Genomic DNA, 20507 nt, shown 5'->3' on the forward strand with positions numbered 1-20507 from the left:
GCAAGGGCGATTTTACGGTCCACCAGCCGTTGTTCTGTTTACCTGGGCTAGCCAAAATGGTTTTGGGTACAGCATTGTGGAGGTGTTGGCTTTGCTGAGCTCCTGTGTTCTCACCCAGGCCAGCTTTTTGGGGTAGGTGGGTCAGTGTTAAAGGCTGACGTGCCATGTGTGAGGACTGCGCAGCCCAATACCTCTGTTGCCACAAAACCATCACGCTGATCTGCCTGAAAACCAACCGTACAGCACTGCCCACGTTGCTGTCTCTCTGGGCCAATGTGGGTGCTGGCAAGGGACCCTGGGGATGGAGGGGCTGCTCTGGGTCTCAGGGGGGTTACAGATCAGCAGCAGGCCGTGCCTGTCCTTTGAGTCACCTTACGCCCAAAGGGCCATCAAGGGTTTTGTCCATCAGCCAAGGGAAGAGGGGAAGAGCTTGCAATGGAGATGGTCTCATCCACCAGTCGCTCCCCACATTTATCTTTTGGGCAAGCAAGTGTGGCTTCAAGCAGGGACTGGGTGGCCCAGAGGTCCCCTCCCGCCCCACAGCATGTGAGCCCTGCAGGCAGGCACTCGCATGGGCAGTCTGCCCACGTTGTCAGGAGCCAGGGGTTTTGTCTCCCGAGGTGTCATTAACAATAGGGTGCAGCTCCCAAAAGGAGCAGATCCTCCCCGTTCTCCAGAGCAAGTTCCCCTGTACATCTCGCCAGGCACTGGCCGTCCCCAGCCTTGATGTGAGTTATCAGAGCATCAGCAGATAATGCTCACCTGCCCCATACCATTTGTCCTGGGCTGGTGAGTGGCATGAGCTGACATTGGAGCTGGCCTTAGGGGGTGACCTCCCCTTCCCTGTGCCAGGGAGCTGCTGATTTGGCTCAGCCCTGTCTCAGTCTCAAACCCTTCCCCTCATCTTCCCCTGAGCTTGTTAGACTGCTGAATGGCCCCAAGCAATGCTTTGATCTGCAGCAGGGCTGCCTGGCCCAGAGGCAGCAGTTCTGTAGGACTCTCGGACAACCCATTTACCTCAAGCCTTTGGCCCAGACTAACGCAGTTCTCATGTCCCTGCAGCTCAGACTGGGTGGAGATCATCGAGCCCCGCTCCCAGGAGCGGATGTACGTCAACCTGACCACCGGTGAGTGTGGCTGGGAGCCCCCTCCCAACCTGAAGGTGCGCCAGTCGGACCAGAAGCAGTGGTGGGAGCTCTTCGACCAGAACAACAACCGCTTCTACTACTACAATGCTATCACGCAGCAGACGGTGTGGCACCGGCCCCAGGGCTGTGACATCGTGCCCTTGGCGCAGCTCCAGGCCATGAAGTGCAGCTCCCAGCCTGACTGCCAGGGCCAGCAGCACCGGGGCAGCATTGGCAGTGACAGCAGAAGCACCCCCATCCAAATGGCCCTCCTGCAGGAGATGGAGAAGGGCAAGGGGGACTGCGCTGTGGAGAAGAGGAAAGACCCTGGCAGGTGGGGAGAGCTCTAGCCTTCTCTGTTTATATGTAATGGGTGGCTTCAGTTGCCAGGCAGGCACTGGCTGCCTGGAAAATGGGCTGGGAAGCTGTGTTGCCCCAAGAGAGTACAGCGCTGGGGCAAAGTGCTGCCAGGCCAGCGATCACCACCACATACCCTCCTTTTCCCAGGGTACAGCTGTCCGCTTTCACCATTGCGCTACTGCTTTAACATCGCTGGGTTGGGCCAGGCCTCGTTTGTGTGAGGCACCATAAAAACACACATCGAAAGATAATCATCGCTCTAGAGCCCTTTGTGCTAAATAGGAGGAGAGGGGATGGGCAGGAGTGTCACACAGTGATGAGAGCTGTGTCGGACGCTCATGGTGGGGTTTGCTGGGATGGCTGAGCTGCCGTGCAAGGGGTTGGGCTGCTGCAGAGTGCAGGTGAGCCCGGCTGCTCTGGCTGATTCCCTCCTCACTCGCTCGGTTGCTTGCATGTGCTCGCAGCTTTGGCCAGGGTGGGAGGTGGAGCTGCAGGGACAGAGCTCCTGGGCACAGTTATCTGCTCACATGAAGGCTGAAATGAAAGAATGATAATAGGATGCTATTTTGTTTGGCTAAGAGATTTTCTTACACTCAAACCAGTCTGACAACAATCGGTTTGGGGTTTTTTTTAATTGAAACTTTGCCAACTTCAGCTGCACAAAAGCATCCCCTCCCCAGTCTCTGTGGGGACGGCCCCTCCACCTGGGGCACTGGCTGGGGCTGCCCTGCCTCCCTCCTGCCTTGCCTGGGCATCATCCTGCCCTGGAGAATGTGGTACCAACAGCTGGGGAGGCCGTGCAGTGAGCGGAGTTGAGTCACACTGGGAAGTGACTCACCCAAAGGCTAGAGCAGAGCTTGAGTGAGCCTGGCACTCCTGCCATCCATGCCAGTGTTCCTTGTCCCCACTTCTAGGCAATGCAGCAAGCCAGGCTTCTCTAACAGCTTGGTTCTTTGATTGAGGTTGCCTCTCTGTGTGCCTGGTGCTGGCAGGGAAAGAAGAAAAAAACCAGGATGATAAAAACCATGTAGGATGGTGATTTTGGAAAATATATGCTCTAGAGCTCCTTAAACTGAGGTTTATGCCTTGTCTGCTGCCCCCTGCAAGATGCTCTGGTATTCGCTTCTGATCTGCATGACTGGGAGACACTGGTGATGCACATAAAGTGCACCAGAAAGAGCCCAGAGCTTTGCTGATGCCTGCAATGCTTCCACTGCCTCCTGCCCCATGAGCACCCCCTCTGAGCTTCAAACCCATCCAGAGGATGATCTCTGCCCTGCTGGGAGAAACCTGAACAGTGAGAAATACCTTAAGCTGAACCCCAGTAGCTCCCACTTCCCTGTGGTTCTGCCCTGGTGACCACAGGTGAGCCACAGGCATGTGGGATTTGCCATGAGCTGAGCGGCTTCCCCTCCTTATCCCTCTGCAGCCCAGCACTCTGGGGCAGCTGGGACGGGTACTGACAAACTACGTGTTACCAGAAGAGCAAGTGCAAGAGCCTTGCACAGGATATAAAATAGTCTGAGCTCCGCGGGGTCCAAAATATATCTGTCTCAGGCTCTCAGGAGGGGAATGTGGCCTCCTCTGCCTCAGTCTGGGGAATGGCTGTGCCTTGAAGGATAAGCAATGCTAGCTCTGGCCCATCCCTCAGCTCTGTGGCCCTCTCGACAGGGAGGACCCCATGCAGGCCCCCTTGTATAGGAGGAAAGGGAGCAATGCAATGTGGGCAGGGGTTTGCTTCACCTTTCCTTGCCAGCTAGGCTGGTGCCAGGCAGCATCTCAGGCATCACTGCCACTTCTCCTGCAAGGAAGGAAAATGGGAAGGGGTTCTTCCTCGCTCCATCCCAAACCCAGGTTTTTGTAGCAACCTTGGGGCACTTTGAGCCTGCAAAAAAACTCCATTGAGGGGCAAGTGCTAGAAAACGTGTGAGTGGCAGCTTGCTTGGGAGCTAACAGGCTGCTTGGACATGTGGCTCTTCCAGAGCCTCACACCAGTAAGCTGACAGTATTGGCCTGTGGAAGCTGCTTTCTTGGAAGCAGGAGACTGAGTACTGTTGCCCTGCACATCCATCACATGCTGTCACTGCTGTTTGTGAGGGGGGGTTGCATGTCTGGTTATGGCACGGAGAACAATTTCCCTACCCAAGTCTGACACCTGAGGAGAGATTTCTTGCCTTTTGCTAGCTCATAAAATGGTAAGCAAAGAGCTGAGCCCAAAGCAAGTGTTCCCAGGTGGTATCTAATGCCCTTGCTGGGATGTCTGGTCTAGTAACAGCAAAAGCAAACCAAGGTTGTCAGCTCTGTAGTCTGTGTTGTTCTCCAAAGACAAACATAAGTGTGTCCTCTTCCTTCCCTTGGCAGGGATATAGCTGTATAAACAGAGGGTGAATACACCAAGTGCTGCTGGTAGCATTTGGCATTTTCATAGGTACCTGCGTCCAAGATGGTTTCGCTTTTGTCTCTAACGACAGCACAAAAGATTTGGTTTTCTTCCCTTCCTGTTTGTCATCCCATGATAGATGGAGAGGCCAGAAGAGACCAGCATAGTCCCCAACAGGGGCCTCCTGCAAGCACATGCCACAGAGCTGGGGGAAGGGATTTTGTCCTTTTTTCAGTAATACTTTGTGGTTAAGGTTTTTTTTTTTTTCTTTTAGCAGGCTGGTTTTTCCCACCCCTCCTCTCTTGTGCCTTCTATCAGCACTGCTAAATCTGCTGTGCCAGCTGCCATGTCTCGGAGCTGCCAAACCCTCTGTTTGCTGCTCTGGACAGCCTCAGGTGGAGCAGAGATGCTCCTTGGACAGGCGAGGGCTGCACCACCACCACTACTTGCTGCCCATTCCCTCTCTCTACACACTGATCCCATCCTCTCACTTGCTGCCCCACTGCTTGCTGCTGCTCTACCAGCTCTCTAAAACACACCAGCTCAGAGCAGCCTTCTCTAGACACTGGCCCGTGGCTTCCCCGGGCAGCATGGGGAGGTTGACCCTCCTGGGGAAATGGTAGCTGCTTGCTGAGGGGGAGACACTGCTGCGATCACCGGAGCCTCCTGGGGAAGCTGTTCTGCCTGTGCACGTGCTCTTGCTCCTGTGTCAGTTTTCAGCTGCACTTCCCAGGGCTGCCCAGCCCAGTGCCAGCTCTGATGCTCCCTTGCCGGAGCAAGGACAGCGGGCAGCACTTGCCTTGCAGCTCCAAATGCCTCCCGAGCACTTGGGATCCTAGTAGGAAGGAAGATGGACTCTCCAGGGAAGATGGGGGCCAAATGATCCTTTCAGACACTGGAAAGCTCTGCAAAGGATGGACGTGTTCCCTTGGGGACCATGAGACCAGTCTGGGCCTGAAAGCAGCCTGTAGCATTTTGGAAGTCAGTGTCTTGTGAGCTGCTGCAGCTGCACTGGCTTTTGCTGGAGCTCCTTGGGCCTCATAGGTGAGAAAGGGGTGGTCATGGTGGAGGGCCAAAACCTAGAGAGGACAGTCTTGCTGGGAGTGGAGCCTGTGTGCTGGTCTGCAGTATTTGGGCACACCATCAGTCAGGGCTGTGAGTGGGCTCTGCTGTCCCCAGCCCTGCTGTCCGTGCAGGCCAGCCCTTTTCCTCCTCTTCTCATGGTTCTCCCAGGGTCAGGGACTTGTTTTGGAGTGGGGTTTCCAAGGTTCCCCTTGTGATAACAATGGATCTCAAAGTCCTCCAGGTAGAAATCCACCATCCCTAGGAACATCCTGTCCCCGAGAACAGGAGAGGCATGGGCCCCTTCTGCGTGGGCAGCAGGTTGTGCTGCCTGTCCCCTCCTTGCCCACCTTCCCCATGGCTCAGCATCCTGGGCTGGGAGGGAGAAGGGGCTTGGTCTTACCATTCCAGGAAGGTGTGCTGGAAGGGGAGTTAGAAGGGATGCATGATGTGAAGCCCATGAAGTTGGCTATGAGGGTACCTCTGCCTCTTCCAAGTCTGGTTTGCCTCGTCACAGGCTTAGTTGCTCAATGCCCAGTGTAAGTAATGCCAATATTAAGTTCTTTATAATCGGGTAAGAAACACCATCAGGACTCCTAATACAGGCTTGTTTCCTTCTTATGCCACCGGCCTTGGGGCCGGGCGCACAAGCACAATGCGCTTTGCATGTGTCCACAGAGCTCTCCTTAGGGCTGTGCAGACCTGGGTTTGGGTGGGTTGCCTCCACAGGGTCTCCATCCCTGCCTCCAGTGTGGGCACCGGAGGCAGCAGCAGCAGCAGTGCTGCTGAAATACAAACATCCCTGTTCATTCACCTCTGTCAAAGCACCAGGAAAACGACTGCTGGAGAGCGCAGAGCTGAGGTGCAGGGCCTTTTCTTCAGGCTTCTGGGAGGGAAGAGCAAACAATGGAGCTCTGGAGCCTGGGAAGAGCTGCTGGATACGCTGGGCCTGCTGGAGCTGGGTGCGGGCTGGGAAAGCCAGTGCCAGGTTGTGGTGTTTATATTGGAGCTACTTGAAAGCATTCCTCAAAGGAACCATCTCAGAGGACTCAGCAGGATCTCTGCTGCTGGTGGCTGGAGGGCATGGCCAAGAGGCTGCATTGGGATGGCTTTGCTTTCTGTCAGGGCTTTCACTGCTCATAAGGACAAGGCTGAACCTTTTCCCCTGCTGGGAAGTCAGGACGTCCCTGTTCTCCTCTGCTTGGTCTTTTCAGCAGCCTAGGGATGGGTTTGAGAGAAGCTGTATCCAGATGCAGCCCCAAGAGATCATAGCTGTTGAAATGGTCCTTTCAAAAAAGCCTTGTCTTCTCTGCAGTGGTGCCTCTTTCCTCTGATCTCCAGCAGCCAGGGAGGCTGGAGACTGTGCAGTGTCCAAGATAAGACTGACAGGTGAAGTGGGATACGGCACATGTTTAGAGATTTCAGTTCTCCATCATGTTCCCTTACAAACTTCCTGGTCAGGGGAGTGTGGTGGCTGTGGTCAGGCTGGAGCTTGGCTCCCTCTGCCCTCAGTGCCACTGGAGTGGCACAGCTCCCCTGTCTCTTCCAGCCCTGTAAGACCTCCCTGGATATCCTGGTGGAGTCATGCAAGGACACTATTGTGGCATGAGAAACATGCCTGAGTCCCACACCAGCCCTGAATGCAAAGCTCCTGGGTGCACTACCCTCTCCTTGAAGTAGGAGTGCCCATGGGCACACAGTGGGCACTGGGGCAACCCAGGGAGATACCAATACCCAGTGGGTACTGAGGAACCCCTGGCAAGTGCTGGGGTACCTGGACCAGTCCTTGCATCCTGAATCACAGCCAGAGAGGAGCAGTGGCATGGTGGCCTTGCTCATCTCCTGACTCTGACTGCACCTTTGCAGCCCACAAAGGCTGCTCGGCTGCCCTGCGTGGCTGTTGTGCAGAAGGTCCCAGTGCCATCATCCCCCGAGAGCTGCCTGAGCACCGCTGGGCTCTGCTGGCTCTGGGGTTCATAGCAGCTGGTCTGAAATGGTCTGGGGTGGGCTGGGTCCCAACACGAGCTTTGCCCCTAAGCCTGAAGGAGGGAATGCAAGTCCGCGGAGACAGCTGAGCCCGTTTCTCTGGCTGTATTGCCCGTCAGGGTGCAGACCGTAAGCGCCAAAAACCTGCTTCGGGGAGACTTGCTGCTCGTGGCAGAACCCCTTGCCCCCTTCCTTGCCGTGGCCATCTGTCTAACCCATGCTGCTGTCCTGCTGCCCGGTCTCGGTGTATTCGCAGAGCAGGCGCAGGGAGAGACCTGTGCTGGTGCGGAGCTCCTGCCGCTCCCTGCCATGTCCCACCCAAGCAGGTGTCAAGGCCCCACCCCATTCTCACGTCCCAGGCAGGGCCAAGGCATGGGATGCCTTCCTCCTGCCCTGGTGAAGTGACTCGAGGCAGCGAGGAGCTGTTGCACTGTTGCGCTTCGGGACGCCCGTTGCCCTCCAGCTGGCACCAGGTCACAGGTAGGCAGCCTGTCATCTGGGGGAGGCCGTCAGCACAGCACCCACTTTTCTTTTCCGGATTAAATCCCTCTTTGCTCACTTGAAGGCAAAATCTGGGCTTTGCTCTTTTCCACAGATGTAGGGGGGGCCCTAAAATCATAATGTCACGCTGAGGCAGGAGCCCATCTCCAGAGGCTGGGCTGGTGTTGCTGCTCTGATGCCCGGCCCCGCACCCGAGCAGGGACAGATCGGGACGTCCCCGGTGCTGCCGCGTGGGTGCGAATTGGGACAGGCACTGATACAACTGATCGGTCAGGAGGTGGTGCTACTGCCTGCTGTACAGGCAGGGAGAGGCTCCTCACTGCGGCCCAGAGCTGGGCGAGGAGGAGGCAGAGCTTCGGACTGAGTTCCTGCCGCTCCGGATCAGCAGCGGTTTGGTGAGTGCTGGAGCAGCAGGCACTGGTTGCCTGCCAATGCTGGACCGTACCAGCGCAAACTGAGCCTGTGCAAAGGGACGAGTCTGGTCATGCCATGCCTGACGGAGGTGGGTCAGCCAAGGCTTTGCTGAGCTTGGGGTTCCAGTATGTGCGGAGCTGACTGGAGGTGCAACGTTCTAGGTTAAGGAGAGGAATAACCTCAGGAGGTGGCTCATGGGATGGGGGATCCAGCGCCTTCCCGCAGAGCGCAGGGTTATTTTCTAGCCCTGCTACAGCTGGGGGTCTCTGAAGACAGGGGGACACGCCTGCAGCTCAGGGGCTGCAGGGCTGCAGCACTTCTCCCCTGGGACCCAACAGTTGGACAGTGGTGGTCCAGATGAGATGCTGCTCTGCCCATAATGTTGAGTTAAAATCACTCCCACTTGATCGCTCCTGGCCTGCCCGCCGAGTCAGGAACCCATGAGCGGCTCTGTCCTGCTTGTCCTTGATGCAGCTCTTTGCCAGTCCCACTTCCCTGCCGCAAAATGAGCTGCTGGTACAGCCAAGTGGAGGGGTAGGTGGAGGGATGTCAGAAATGCTCATTTAAAAGCTTATCAAATGTTACTGCTCTAGTTCTTCCTGCTAGTCCAGGAGCTCTTCGAGGAACAACTGGGTCTTCGGCAGCACCTTTACTTGGGATTGGGGCTTGGCCGCGTGCAGGAGGGATGCACTGGTGCAAGGAGAAGTCCCTGCGGCCCCCAGGGAAGGATGCCTGGTGGGTTGCAGGGCTGCGTGTCCTCGTGAATGCCACCTCCGTCCTGCCATTACTGCTGGCTGTTCCCTGCCCATGTCCTTGCTTGGCACTGCTGATGGTCACCCCGCTGCTCCAGGCATCACGTCTCTGGGAAGAAGCGTGTAGAGGACAAGCTACTGATGGCAAAACAGGAGTGGGAGAGCGAGGGCTGTGCTTGATGGCAACCTGGGCAGGTGGAGGGAGGTCAATCCCAAATCCGTTGGTGTTTCCCAAGCAGCCGCTCTTGGGACAGGGTTTGGGTCAGTCCTGGGCTGCGATGCTGTGAGCAGGAGGCAGTGGCTGGGGGACGGTCCTTCCTCACAGTGGTGGCATCTCTATCTTGAAGTAGTATCAAGAGCTCCCTGAAAATAAAACCCTTCATGCCTTAGTGGGAGATGCTGGGGGAGGTCCCTAGAACAAGGGGGACCCGAGGGTGGGACAGCATCTGGGTAGTTGCATGAGGCAGAGTCACATATCTGTCATGGGGAAGGAGCCAGGCCCTGCAAAGGCAGTGGTGCAGTACGGTGTGGCCAGAGGGTGGCGGGGACCTTTGGGCTCTGGCTGGGAGCCAGCTGCTGTGCCTACGGCGGGGCAGCACTGGCCTCACCCGCTCCTCTCCCAACGCCACTGTGCCAAGGTGGGATTCACAGCAATGCAGTGCCGTTGGAGAGCAAGTTTTGCCAAAAATGTGGTAACCAGTGGATGGGGAAGGGGCATGCCACCCCCTTAGGAGTGATTGGGTGCAGATGTGGGATATTGGGTGTGGGACAGAGGATGTGGGGCAGCTCACAGGGGGGGAGCAGGTGAAATAGGGCACCCACAGTGATGTGGGGCTGCTGCTGTGGGGCAGACATGTCCCAGTGTGGTGGGGTGTGCGGAGAGCAGAGTGTGTGCAGTTGCAGCCTGCTGGTGAGAGAGCCATGGGGGGGAGGGCAGGCTCAGGGAACCTGTGCTGAAGGAGGGGCCTGTGACCCGGCAAAGTGCAAGAGGGTTAGGATGTCTGGGTATCTTGGGGCTTGGCGGGGAAGGCAGTAGCAGGGGGTAGCATCACCCAGAGGCAGGTCTGGGCATGTGGTGAAGGTAGGTCCATCTGCCAGCACAGGGGCCGTGCAGGACAGGTCAGCAGCACGGGATGGGGAGCAAGTGTTAAGGTTGAACTAGAGCAAAGTGGCCATGAAGGTGTTACAGGAACATCTTCTGTTGCAGTGTGCCCTTAGATCTTACTCAGTGATGGCTGGTAGCGGATACATGGAAGGAGGGCACAAAATGGGGCCAGGTTCAAAGGGATCTTCCTGGCGACAGTGGTGCCTTTGAAGACCTGGAAGCTCAGGCTGGTTTAATAGCCTTTCTGTTCCCTTTTCCTCAGGGCTCACAAATAAGGACTGGCTATAGCTCCAGCCTGACAGCAGATTGTTACTACACTGCAGAATGTGCCTTTGGGACTGGGATATTGCAGTGGGCACGTTGGGTTGTGGATCCTGAGTACCACCATGGGTCAGAGGATACTCCCAGCAGAGAAGGATTTCGCAGCCATGAGAGCTGAGCAGGGCCAGTAGGTTTGGCCAAGGTAACCAGATGTGAGGGCATCTGGACCGGACTGGGAGGATGCTCTACACAGAGGCTTGGTGGGTTGTGTGGGAGCATAACACACATCCTGTGAGCTGAGGACATCTGCCCAGGTACACCTCCCATAGACCTCATAGGTTCTTCTGCAAAATAAAAGTGCATTTGGAAACTTAGATCAAAAAAATAACGTGGTCTGGAAGGACCGTCATCATAGTTTGACAGTCCGAAGGCAGACGCTTGGGATTATTTTCCAGCTCTCTGCTTGGGTGGTCCAGAATAGTTTATTGTTCTTCAGCTGGTCATTCTGGGTGCTGTGCTAGCTAATGCAGCTTGGGAAGCGTAGGTTGTTTCCTATTTCAGTGCTGCTGATACCAGCCAGGTTATAGTATGATGAACTTGTTTCATCTTGTTGTTCTGCTGTTCATGACTCAGAAATTTATCACGTGTGTAACAACAATGTGTTTCTGTTTTGGGAAGGGAGATCTCCAGGAAAAAACAATGAGGAGCTGATCTAACTGATTGGGGAATTCCAGGCACTTTGAAACTAACAATCTGGTATTTGGGTAGAAGTAGAGGATACTTCAGTTAATATAATTCTTAAATAATTCCCTGTATTTGTATCTTTCTTCCTTTAGGGAGACTCCTACCCACTGGCAGCCTCTGCCAGGTACGAAAGCAGCCATGTTGGTCAAAGTGAACAGTTTGAGGCAGATACAGAGCTCTTCAAACAGTTTGCTTCAGCTGCAGAGTGCTCCAGAGGCCAACAGCCAAAAATCCCTTCCAAAACCAGCCATATATGCTCAGCCTCAATCCACGACCCAGAACCCTGGAGCCACAAAGCAAATGCCTACAGGAGAAACGAAGCAGTCTATGCAGATCAAAAAGATGGAGAATGGTGGGTTTTGCCTAGTGCTGATGAATGGTCCAACTTCTCAAACACCTTTAAGGAGCCAGACAGGAACCCCCCAGCCTGCATCCCCCAAGTATGCCTCCCCTGCACCTATATATGATGAGCCATCTTTAGAGTCTCCAATTTATGATGAGCCACCAGTAGATATGGACACTGAAAGCATCAGTATGAGTGGGATGTCTCCACCAAGGTCACCAAGCAATAGCTTAAAAAAGCAGCTGCAATCAACCAAATTATTACAGCATCCAGGTATGCAACAGCAGCAAGCTGCCAAGAAGCATGCAGGAAATCCCTCTTCCACTGAATACAGTCCAGCTGGCAGAGAATATATAAAACACATGGTCAATGTTGACCAGTCTTCCAAACTCTCCCACTCTTCTGCTGCAACAGCTGGTGCCTCTAAACTGCCTGGTCAGCTTACTTCAAAGGACAGCTTCAAGCAGTCTTGGAGGATCTTGGAAGCCAATGTCCTGAAGAACATGGAAGCCCACCACAGTCAGCAGAACAGCCTGCAAACTCAAGAGTACCCAACCAGTATAAGCCACCAGGATTCTGGTTATTCAACTGGCCCTTCTCCAAGCTTGAGAAAAAGGAAAGGAAGGAGGCAAGGGACAGGTCAAGGAAGACCTGGCTCTGTGGGCAGCAGCAGTGAGCTCACAGCTTTGAATGATAAGCTGATTGCCGAGATGCGTGCTGTGGTGGGCAGGTCAGCAGCTTGCAGGGGAAGCAAAGCCAGCCTCGATGCTGAAAGTCTGGAGAGTGGCATCCCAGCAGAGAGCAGCAAAGTCAGATTTCAGTCTGACCACTTGAAAAAATGCATCAGCCGGAGCTCAAGGGATGACGTCTCAGCTAGTAATAGGTCTCTGTATAGACAGGGCCTGGAGAGCAGGGGCAGCTTTCCCAACAATGTAGCTGTTCCACAGGATGCAGTGAGGCAGAAGAGGACTTTTGAGAAAATAGATTCTTTAGAAAAGAACGTGCCCAGCCAGACAAGTTCAGCCTCATCAGATGCTACACGCCACTCCTCCCAGGTACCTCCCCATCTACACTGGGTTAAATTGCACGCCTTTGCTGGACTGTTGTGGTGCAGAGCCAAGTACCTCATCTGCTCCCGGGTGGGTTTAGTGGATGTGCTGCAGGTGGAACACGTCTGTGCCTGCAGAATAGCAAACAGGTCATAAAGCTTCACAGTTTTGCAGGTGGAGACTGCATTTCAGGTCTGTGGCGTGAGAGGTGGGGGAATTGTGGAGGGGCTCGTGTCCAGCAAGCCCTCAGCGCTGCACGTAGCTCTGCTATGTTACTTGGGTAAATCTGCTGCCTGATCGTTTTACTGACGCTCGTGTCTTCTTTGATAGCCCTTGCCCTCACATGTCCTTTCTGCGTTGGCATGGCCAGAGTTGGTGGGGTACAGGATGCAGGCACCAGGATTTGCATGGCTGCATGGCCCCATGGCAGTGGTTTCTGGTTTTTTGTCTCTTTTCTTTTTCTAATAGTTCCTCATATTATGTTCTCCCTTCCGATCATTCCTGAGCATTGAATGGAAATATTCAGAAAACTGGTGACGGTGCCTCTAGCATCTTCTTGTTGGAAACAGCTGTTTTAAAGCCCATTAGTGTGCGTGCACAAGTGGAGTAGTTTTTCTCTATAACACAGCTCTTCTTCAGAATTTAGTTTGCCATCTTTTCTCGTATTTGGATTTGAAGGAACCTCCTGCTTTCATGGTTTTAGTTCATATTTAGGTTCTACATAGGTAATTTTATATCCTGTGAAGGTTTTGTCCTATTTCTCTTTGATCATTCTTCCAATTATTTCACTCCTGCTGAACAGCCTGAGTCTCTGCATCTCTTCTGTGAGGCACAGCTGATAACAATCCTCCAGTGTGAAAAGTCACTATTTATTTTAACCATTTGTTCTCTTTTCTCCTGTTCACTAGTCCATGATCTTTCATGAAGAAACTCAGCAAAGCTCCTTGACCATTTCAGATTGCTCCAGTAGACCTGTGAGGTGTAACTTTTCTCTAAAAGCCAGGCTGACCTCCCGCTGTGTCAGATTTATGTGTGTGTGTTCTCCTCTTTATTGTAATTTCTGATCGATATTGCCTTGCATTCACCTGAAACCCTTTTTAAAACTGATGTCATGTTCCTGCGTTTTCCATTTTTCAAGCACAGGGCCAGCTTGAGGTTACACAACTCATGTTACAGTTAATAGTTCAGCAATTTCATTTCACAGCCTCTTTAAGCTTGCTGGAAGACTACTATCTGGTCTTCAGGATGTGTTAAACCTCATTGCATTGATAGGGAGAGCTGAGACTTGATGTCTTGATTATGCACAAGCGATGGTGGGTTGGGGATAGGCTGTGAATGGCCTTGAAAATGAAGAAAAATAATTCATGTGTGGTAGGATGGAGAAGGAGAATATAGTGGAAGATGTAAGAAGATGAATGTTGTGGTAAAGGCAACGAGTCAATGAATAAATACTCTATTTACAGAAATACTCTGAGATGTAAGAGTCCAAGTAAGATGGGGAGGAGGTTGCAGACAATACAGCAGCAAAATTGCTGCCTTGCCTGAAAGTGGCAGTGTGTGGCTTGAGCCACCAGCAATGTCCTGTGCTGGGCCTGCATGATGGAGAGGAGAATCGGGAGATGAGGAAATTCATTATCTGAGGAGGGTGGGCAGAAGTTCTAGGACAGGCTGAGCAGAGGTGGATGTGTACTGTCAGCACAAAGATACTAGCTGGGTAGTTGTATGAGTGAGATTTGAGAGAGAAACTCTAGAGAGAGAAGAGGAGAGAACCAAGAGCCTGTTGAACCTCTAGAGAGTATAAGGAGGTGGATCCTCAGAAGTAACATGCTGAAGGAGCAGTTAGCAATTAGGGTGATAGGAGGAAAACCAACTCCAGCCATGGAGGGTGGTTTGAAGGAGACTGAGGATGGAGGTGGCAGAAAAAACTGCAGGCAGGGATTTTTAGGCAGTGTGTTGAGTGAATTCAGAGAGTGTGAGGAGGTACAGGGGTAACTCAAGGGATAAAAAACCAAAACGAAGTAGAAGAGCAGGAGAAATGATTGTGCCCCAGGCTGGCAATAAAAGGCAGTGTGATGTGTGCTAATCCTGTCATCCTCATGTAGGTACATGTTGGGTGTAAGATAGGGAAGGGTTGGACTGCACAAGTCTCTGTCGTGAGTTCAGCAGTTCCTCCTTACTAAGAAGAAAACACTGACTTAGTCAAAACATTTAAGAACTACCATGTATTTTGGGGTTGACTGTAGGCCAGGACCGGAATAGAGTGTGGCACACAAGTTAAAGGTGATCCATGAAGAAGGAAAATGCATGTTTTATTTCACTTTTTCCACTGCAAAACCAAAATTTACAGGTTTTCTGTTTCTTTGTCTTCCTTTAAAAACAAAAAACCTCAAGATTATCTTGTTTGGCTTTATCCTACTTGCTGGAGATCTCCTTGGAGAATGCATAGTGCAGTGTGGGCTGTTTAGCTCTTAGTTTCTGTATGTGGGAATTTCAAGTCTAACAAAACGTCTGTTTCCTAGAACAACTTGTTGGGTGTTTGAGTTCAATATGTGTCCCAGGTTGCTACTTCCATCCAAAACAGAGAGTTCTGGATGGGCAAAATAAGTGTCTTATTCTCACAAGTAGTTATTACACATCATTTTCTTGGGATCAGTACTACCAAAGCTCTAATTATGTAGTTATCCATAGCGATCACTGGGGAAGAATGATGGGACAAGGGCTGCATGTAAAAACTACATACAAAGTCTAGGAGGAAGGAGGGTCTTTGTCTCTGCTGCTTATCTCTGTAAACTTGTGTCCCTGGAGCAAATGAGTTTGATCACTGCAGACTGTGAGTGGGGAGCAGCTGTTCCTAGTTCTCTGAGAAGAAAAAATAACCCAGTACTTGTGAACAATTCTGATTTAATTTGGGGAAGGTTATGCCTATCTTGGATAGGAAAACATGGTAGGGAGCCCATTGCAGAGGTGTTCCTGAGTCCCGTGCAGCGGTACTTGCAGAAGCGCTGGGTCTGTAGTCACAGGCTATATCTTTCCTATGGATGCTGAGGACCAGGGCCTGTTTGGCAGGAGGTCGTGGTGTGTCTGTAGGGTACAGTGCAAGCCAGTTCCATTGGTGGTGGAAGTTGACTGATGCAGATATCCAGTCTCCTTCACTTCACCAACTCACACACAATTTATCCTACCTGGGTGACAGCCTTGCCATCAAATAGCTGTGCCCATGCTCCGCTGCTCCTCTCTTAGCTTCTTCTGTCCCATTTCTGTGTCTGGCCAGTATTTCCATTAGGAGGGTCATAGTGGAATTGAGATACGTATTTTCAATGCCTCAATGCAGAGGCTGTCCAGACACAGGCTGCCCAAAGCTCAGCAGCTCCTGATGGTTGCTAGCCATGTTGATTTGGTTTTTTCTGGTTTTTTTTTTTGCTAGATCTTAGAAAAATGGTAAAGGCAGGAACCAGCTGTGGGATTGTGGGGGCCACAAAGGGTAAAGATGAGAAGGAAATGGTGCTAACAGTGCTGTGGCTGTCTAGTCTCTGCCACCCACCTCCTGGGTTCCTGTGGCTCCGCAGGAGCTGAGGGGTGAAGAGTGGGGAGAGGAACTTGCCTTCTTGGTATGTGCTTGGTGCCACAGAGCTGTACTGCTGCTCTGGGAGTCAGCCCAGCTCCTGCTTGGGCTTCCCCCAGAGCTCTGGGACAACTTGGACAGTCAGCCCTGTTACTCCATGTTCCAACACTTCCCTTCGCGACAGCATCAGTGTGTGGCTGTGCCAGCCAGGCTCTTGCAGAACTGCTGATGTCAGCCACCGATTCTGCACAAAATCATGTTTTGTACAGATTCACCACTTTGCAGTTGCTGGTAGCTTCATGACTCACTGTTGATAATTTTCCTAGCAGGGTAAGGAGTCATCTAAGCTGCTTTTAACACGTCTGTTCTCCATTGCAGCCTGGGACAATAGAGTTGGACTCCAAGCAGGAGAGCAGCGGCCAGCCTGGTGGCTGCATAGGATATAATTTCCCTTACAATACTCTACGGAAGCCCATCTCCCAGAGCAGCATGGCAGACTGGGCTTCTAAAAACCTGAACATGCACACGCAGGGCATCTTCCGCCGAAGGATCTCCATCTCCAACATGCTGTCCTGGAATGGTGGCTCTATCAAGAAGCCAATGCTCATCACTAGCAACCGCACGATCAAAAAAGAGGCATGTGAGATGTTCAAACTGGTGCAGAGCTACATGGGAGATCGTCAGACTCGCATGGACCAGAATCACGTGGCGTTGGTCACAGTCACCAAGTGCTGGAGCATGCAAGGTTTACGGGATGAGCTCTACATACAACTGATCCGGCAAACAACAGATAATACATGCTACCGAAGTCTGGCATGGGGCTGGGAACTGATGGCCATCAGTCTGGCCTTTTTCTCCCCGTCACCAAAATTTCAATCTTATCTTGAAGGTTACATTTATCGCCACCTTGACAGTGATGAAAACAGTAAGTGCTTCATGCACACCCACTCTGACCCCAGCAGCATTCTGGTGTGTTGTGCCACTTATTCAGGGTTTTCTGGTTTTTAAAAAAACAGGTAGTCACCAGCCAGTGCTGTGGTTTCCGTCAGTGAGAGCACCATGTGCTGCGTGGGATGAAGCTGCCACCAGCTCATCTCCCTGCAGTTCTCACTTTTGTCTGGTAAAGAAATGCCAGCCCTAGACTGTGCTCGTCTCACTGATCAGCATGGCAAGATCAGCCCTGAAAAGAGCTGATTTGGACCCACCAAGGGCAGAGTTTCTTTGGGTTCTCTGAAGACATGATTTGCTTCAAAGTTCCTTAAAGCAGGCAAAAAAAAAAAAAAAAAAAAAGGGTGAATGTTAATACAGAATTTTTTAAGGGAGCCATTGCAAACATTGCGAACAGGTCTTAGCTTGGCAAATAGTCGGGGATCCTGAAGGATGCTGGCTTTTGTTGTGAATAGATGCGATTTATCTGTCTTTCACAAGCCTTGTGGACCAGCCCAGGATATATTCAGTTATTACCCCAATTTTAAATTGCTATAGCATCCCGGGGCGGGGGGGGGGGGGGGGGGGGGAAGGCAAGTGCCAGCCTGGAGAGTATTTATTGGCTGATTTGTCGCTGTTTCAGCAGTGCTTGCTGTGTCTTGTCCAGTCTCAGGTGAGAAACCAGAGCACCTGTTTCCATTTGGGGTTTCAAATGCAGATTAAAGCCCCCACAGGTCTGCAGAGCAGGTGGAGAAGTTCTGCCCCAGCACCTCTCTGCCCCTGCTAGTAAGCAGTGGTGCAGTGCCAACCTTTGCCTTGTTTCATGCTTGTAGCCTTGACATGGGGTTCCTTCACTGAACTTCTGGATGTGCAACACTGGTTTGGGTTTTCATAAGGATCCTAAACCCTTGTCACTTCTCCCCAAAACCATTCGCTCCAGCTATGCTTGGCCCAGGAGTGAAAAATCACCCTGCCAGCACCAGAGTCCAGGCAGCAAGGAGGAGTAATCTGAACTATTTGAGTGGGTTGTTCCTTCTGCTGGTATTTAGACAGTAAGTTTGTCTAGGTATAAGCTTGCTGCCCGGAGCCCCTTCTCAACTATTTGGCCATTTGGAGAAGTTGAGTGGTGTTCTGGGCTCCTCACTCTGATGCGTTCAGAGCTGGCCGTGGTACAGGACCTTTGCCCAAGCAGACCTCCTCATGCTGGAGTTAGGCTGGCTACCATGTCTAAGGGCAGTTCTGGGATTTGGTATTTTATCATTCCACATTATTAATCCAGAGCCTCTTTTGAATTTTCAGTTGCCCAGCGCATCAAGGAGCTTGTGGATCTGAAAAACAAGAAGAACTCAAAATCCAGGAAAAAGAGAAAACAAAACACTGAGGATGAAGGTAAAGGCAGGCACAGCATGCAGGGAGCCAAGAGGGAGGACCACACTGACCTCAGACAGACGGGGATGCTGAGCTCCACTGAAAATCAGATCATTTCTTTAAGTGCATAGACTTAGATTTGCAAAATTTTACTGGAGGTGGCTGGTGTGAGAGGTTTGACCAGAGCATGGATCAGCAGTGTGGGTGGCAGCTGGGCAGCAAGTGGGACATGTAGCAGTGTGGCGGCAGGTCTGGACCCCTTTCACTCACAGTTGTATGAGAAAAGGGATTTTAATTTGTATGCAGACCTGGGGCTGTAATTCAACTGGTCTTTGTATGCCACTGAGTTTTCTATAGCACATTCCAGTGCTAAAAGCCGTACAAGCCAGCGTGTTGAAAAGAACCTGTCTCAACTGTAGTAGTGGATTTTGTAAACCACCACCCAACCTGAGGACCTTCAGGGAGGACACTGATACCTGGCAAAGAGCACTGCCTTTTTCTCTCCAGTAGTGGCTTCCTCTTGTCCATGCTTCCTGGACTCTGCAGTTCAGGGCTTGCAGTAGCATCTCTGCTGAATGAACAAGAGCTCACATATTCCTCCAGCCTCAGGTTTTAACTACTGGTTGCAGAATAATAATTTATCTGGCTAAAGTCTTGCTAGACAAAGTCTACTCAATTTTTTTTTTATATGGCTTTCAGGAAACTTGAGCCAACCCTGTGAATTTGTATCGGGCAGCAGTTTATATCATGTGGCCTTGGTATTTTTAATCTGGGAGAGCTAGAGTCCAGCTCCCTGCATTGCTGAGCCCTACCTGATGCCTGTGCAGACATGGCAGCTGCGCTCTCCTGCAGTGGTTTCCCTGTGTCACTGCTCCCCCAAAGCAGCTGCAAGCCTGGGAAGTGACTGAGGAGGTCCCTTGGTCACAGCCCCTGCTGTAAGAGTGTCTATCACTTCTCTGTCTCCAGTGGGATTTGGAGCAGAGACCTGAAATTGCACAGAGGGATTATATTTCTGGTAGGGATATGTCTTTTTCCTTTCCTGTTGAGGCCCTGGAGAGTTCAGCCCATTCTGAGCCTTTGAAAAGTCACTTTGCTTGTGCTCGGAGGGACTTTGATATCTTCATGGGACAACTCCCCGGAGATTGCTTTGGGCAGGGTGTGCTCTGTCTTGTGGGCTGAGCAGGCTCTTCTGTGCAGTTGCTTGTCTATGTTGCATGTGCTGGAGTTGTGCTTAGTAGGATAGAGATAGTTTTTCCCTAAAACTAAAAAATATATCTAAAATATATATGTATTTATATATATATATATGAAATATTATGAAAAAGACATGCCAGGATAGCTTTATAGAGTTTCCAGAACGAACCACTTGAAAGTCAGAAGTGCCTGTGTGGCCTCAGATGGGGCTCTGGTGACAGGTCACACACTATTCCCTTTGCTGGACCCTCTCTGCTTTCTGGCACGCAGAAGACCTGCTCTGGCAGTGAACTGGAGCTTTAGAATAAATGAGCTGGTCTGCAGGCTCCTGCCGGCTTCTGCAAACATGGCGAGGGGTGCAGCAAAAGAGGCAGGAGGGCTGGCAGGTCACTTGAACCAGCTTTTTCACAAGTGACCGGTAACACTGAGGATTTTTTCTGGGGCCTGACCTCAGAGCTGCACCTGAAGTAAGGGGAGATCCTGCAGGAACACGCCAGGTTCTATCTGCTGCTGACTGAAAAGGTCAGGCTTTTCTTCAGGATGCTTATGTCTACTCCACTGGCCTTGCCTGCCAGACATGTGAGGGGTGGGTAGAATGCAGCTCCCTGAAGTTGCAAGGCAAATGTGAGAAGTTGTTCATTAGTAGCTCTGAAATACTTAGATGCTTGTGGATGTAGCAGCAATTTAGCAGAGAAATCCACAAGGAAATTAAATGTACTGTCTTCAAACAGAACTGATTAGAGGTATGTAGAGATGTATTTAAGTCTTTCAGTGAAAAATGGAGTTAAAGCAGTGATTACACACACACACACGCACTTCTTTCAGTGCAGAGGCTTGTAAGTAAACACTTGGGTGAGTAAACATTTATCATCTGACACACACCCAAAGAAATAATTTTGAAGTTTCCCATGCTTACCTCTGCAATCTTCATCTTCTAGTGTAATTCTCTGTGAGTAAATGAAATATGAAGGTGGTGTGAGATCTTTTCATGGATCAATAACCCATTGGAAGGCAGAAGAATAACAGGTAGAAATAAATCATGTGTTTTCAGAAAGAGGATTGCTGATCCTGCGGGAATGTAAGCTGGGCTTTGAGTCTATACAAGGAGGCAAATAATGAGCTGGCAGCTCAGTGTTGGTACAAAATTACTCAGCGTTGTAAAACTAAAGGTGCAGAAGGATCTAGCAAGGGTGAATGAGCTATCAAGCAGCAGAGATGGTGTCAACAAAAGCAAAGTATTATACATGGGAGAGACATCCCTAACTGCATGTGCAGCAGCAGGCTCCTATATAGCTGTTTCAGGGTGGGAAAGACATTTTGCACCTTGTATATAGATTTCCAGCAATGTGTATACACTGTGCTGGGAAGTGGT

At 51.4% G+C, this 20507-nt stretch overlaps 1 protein-coding gene across 1 annotated transcript in view; it reads left to right on the forward strand.

Moving 5' to 3' along the window:
• Positions 1–20507, forward strand: part of LOC104829948 (rho GTPase-activating protein 39-like) — a 41029-nt gene that overhangs the window by 11671 nt on the left and 8851 nt on the right. The window contains exons 2-5 of the mRNA XM_010564523.1: positions 1063–1461; positions 10785–12090; positions 16025–16571; positions 17873–17962. Coding sequence (XP_010562825.1) covers positions 1063–1461; positions 10785–12090; positions 16025–16571; positions 17873–17962 — 2342 coding nt within the window. The remainder of the gene's footprint in view (positions 1–1062; positions 1462–10784; positions 12091–16024; positions 16572–17872; positions 17963–20507) is intronic.

This window comes from Haliaeetus leucocephalus, unplaced genomic scaffold (assembly GCF_000737465.1).
Source record: "Haliaeetus leucocephalus isolate CR32 unplaced genomic scaffold, Haliaeetus_leucocephalus-4.0 Scaffold182, whole genome shotgun sequence".
NCBI classification, from domain to species: Eukaryota; Metazoa; Chordata; class Aves; order Accipitriformes; family Accipitridae; genus Haliaeetus; species Haliaeetus leucocephalus.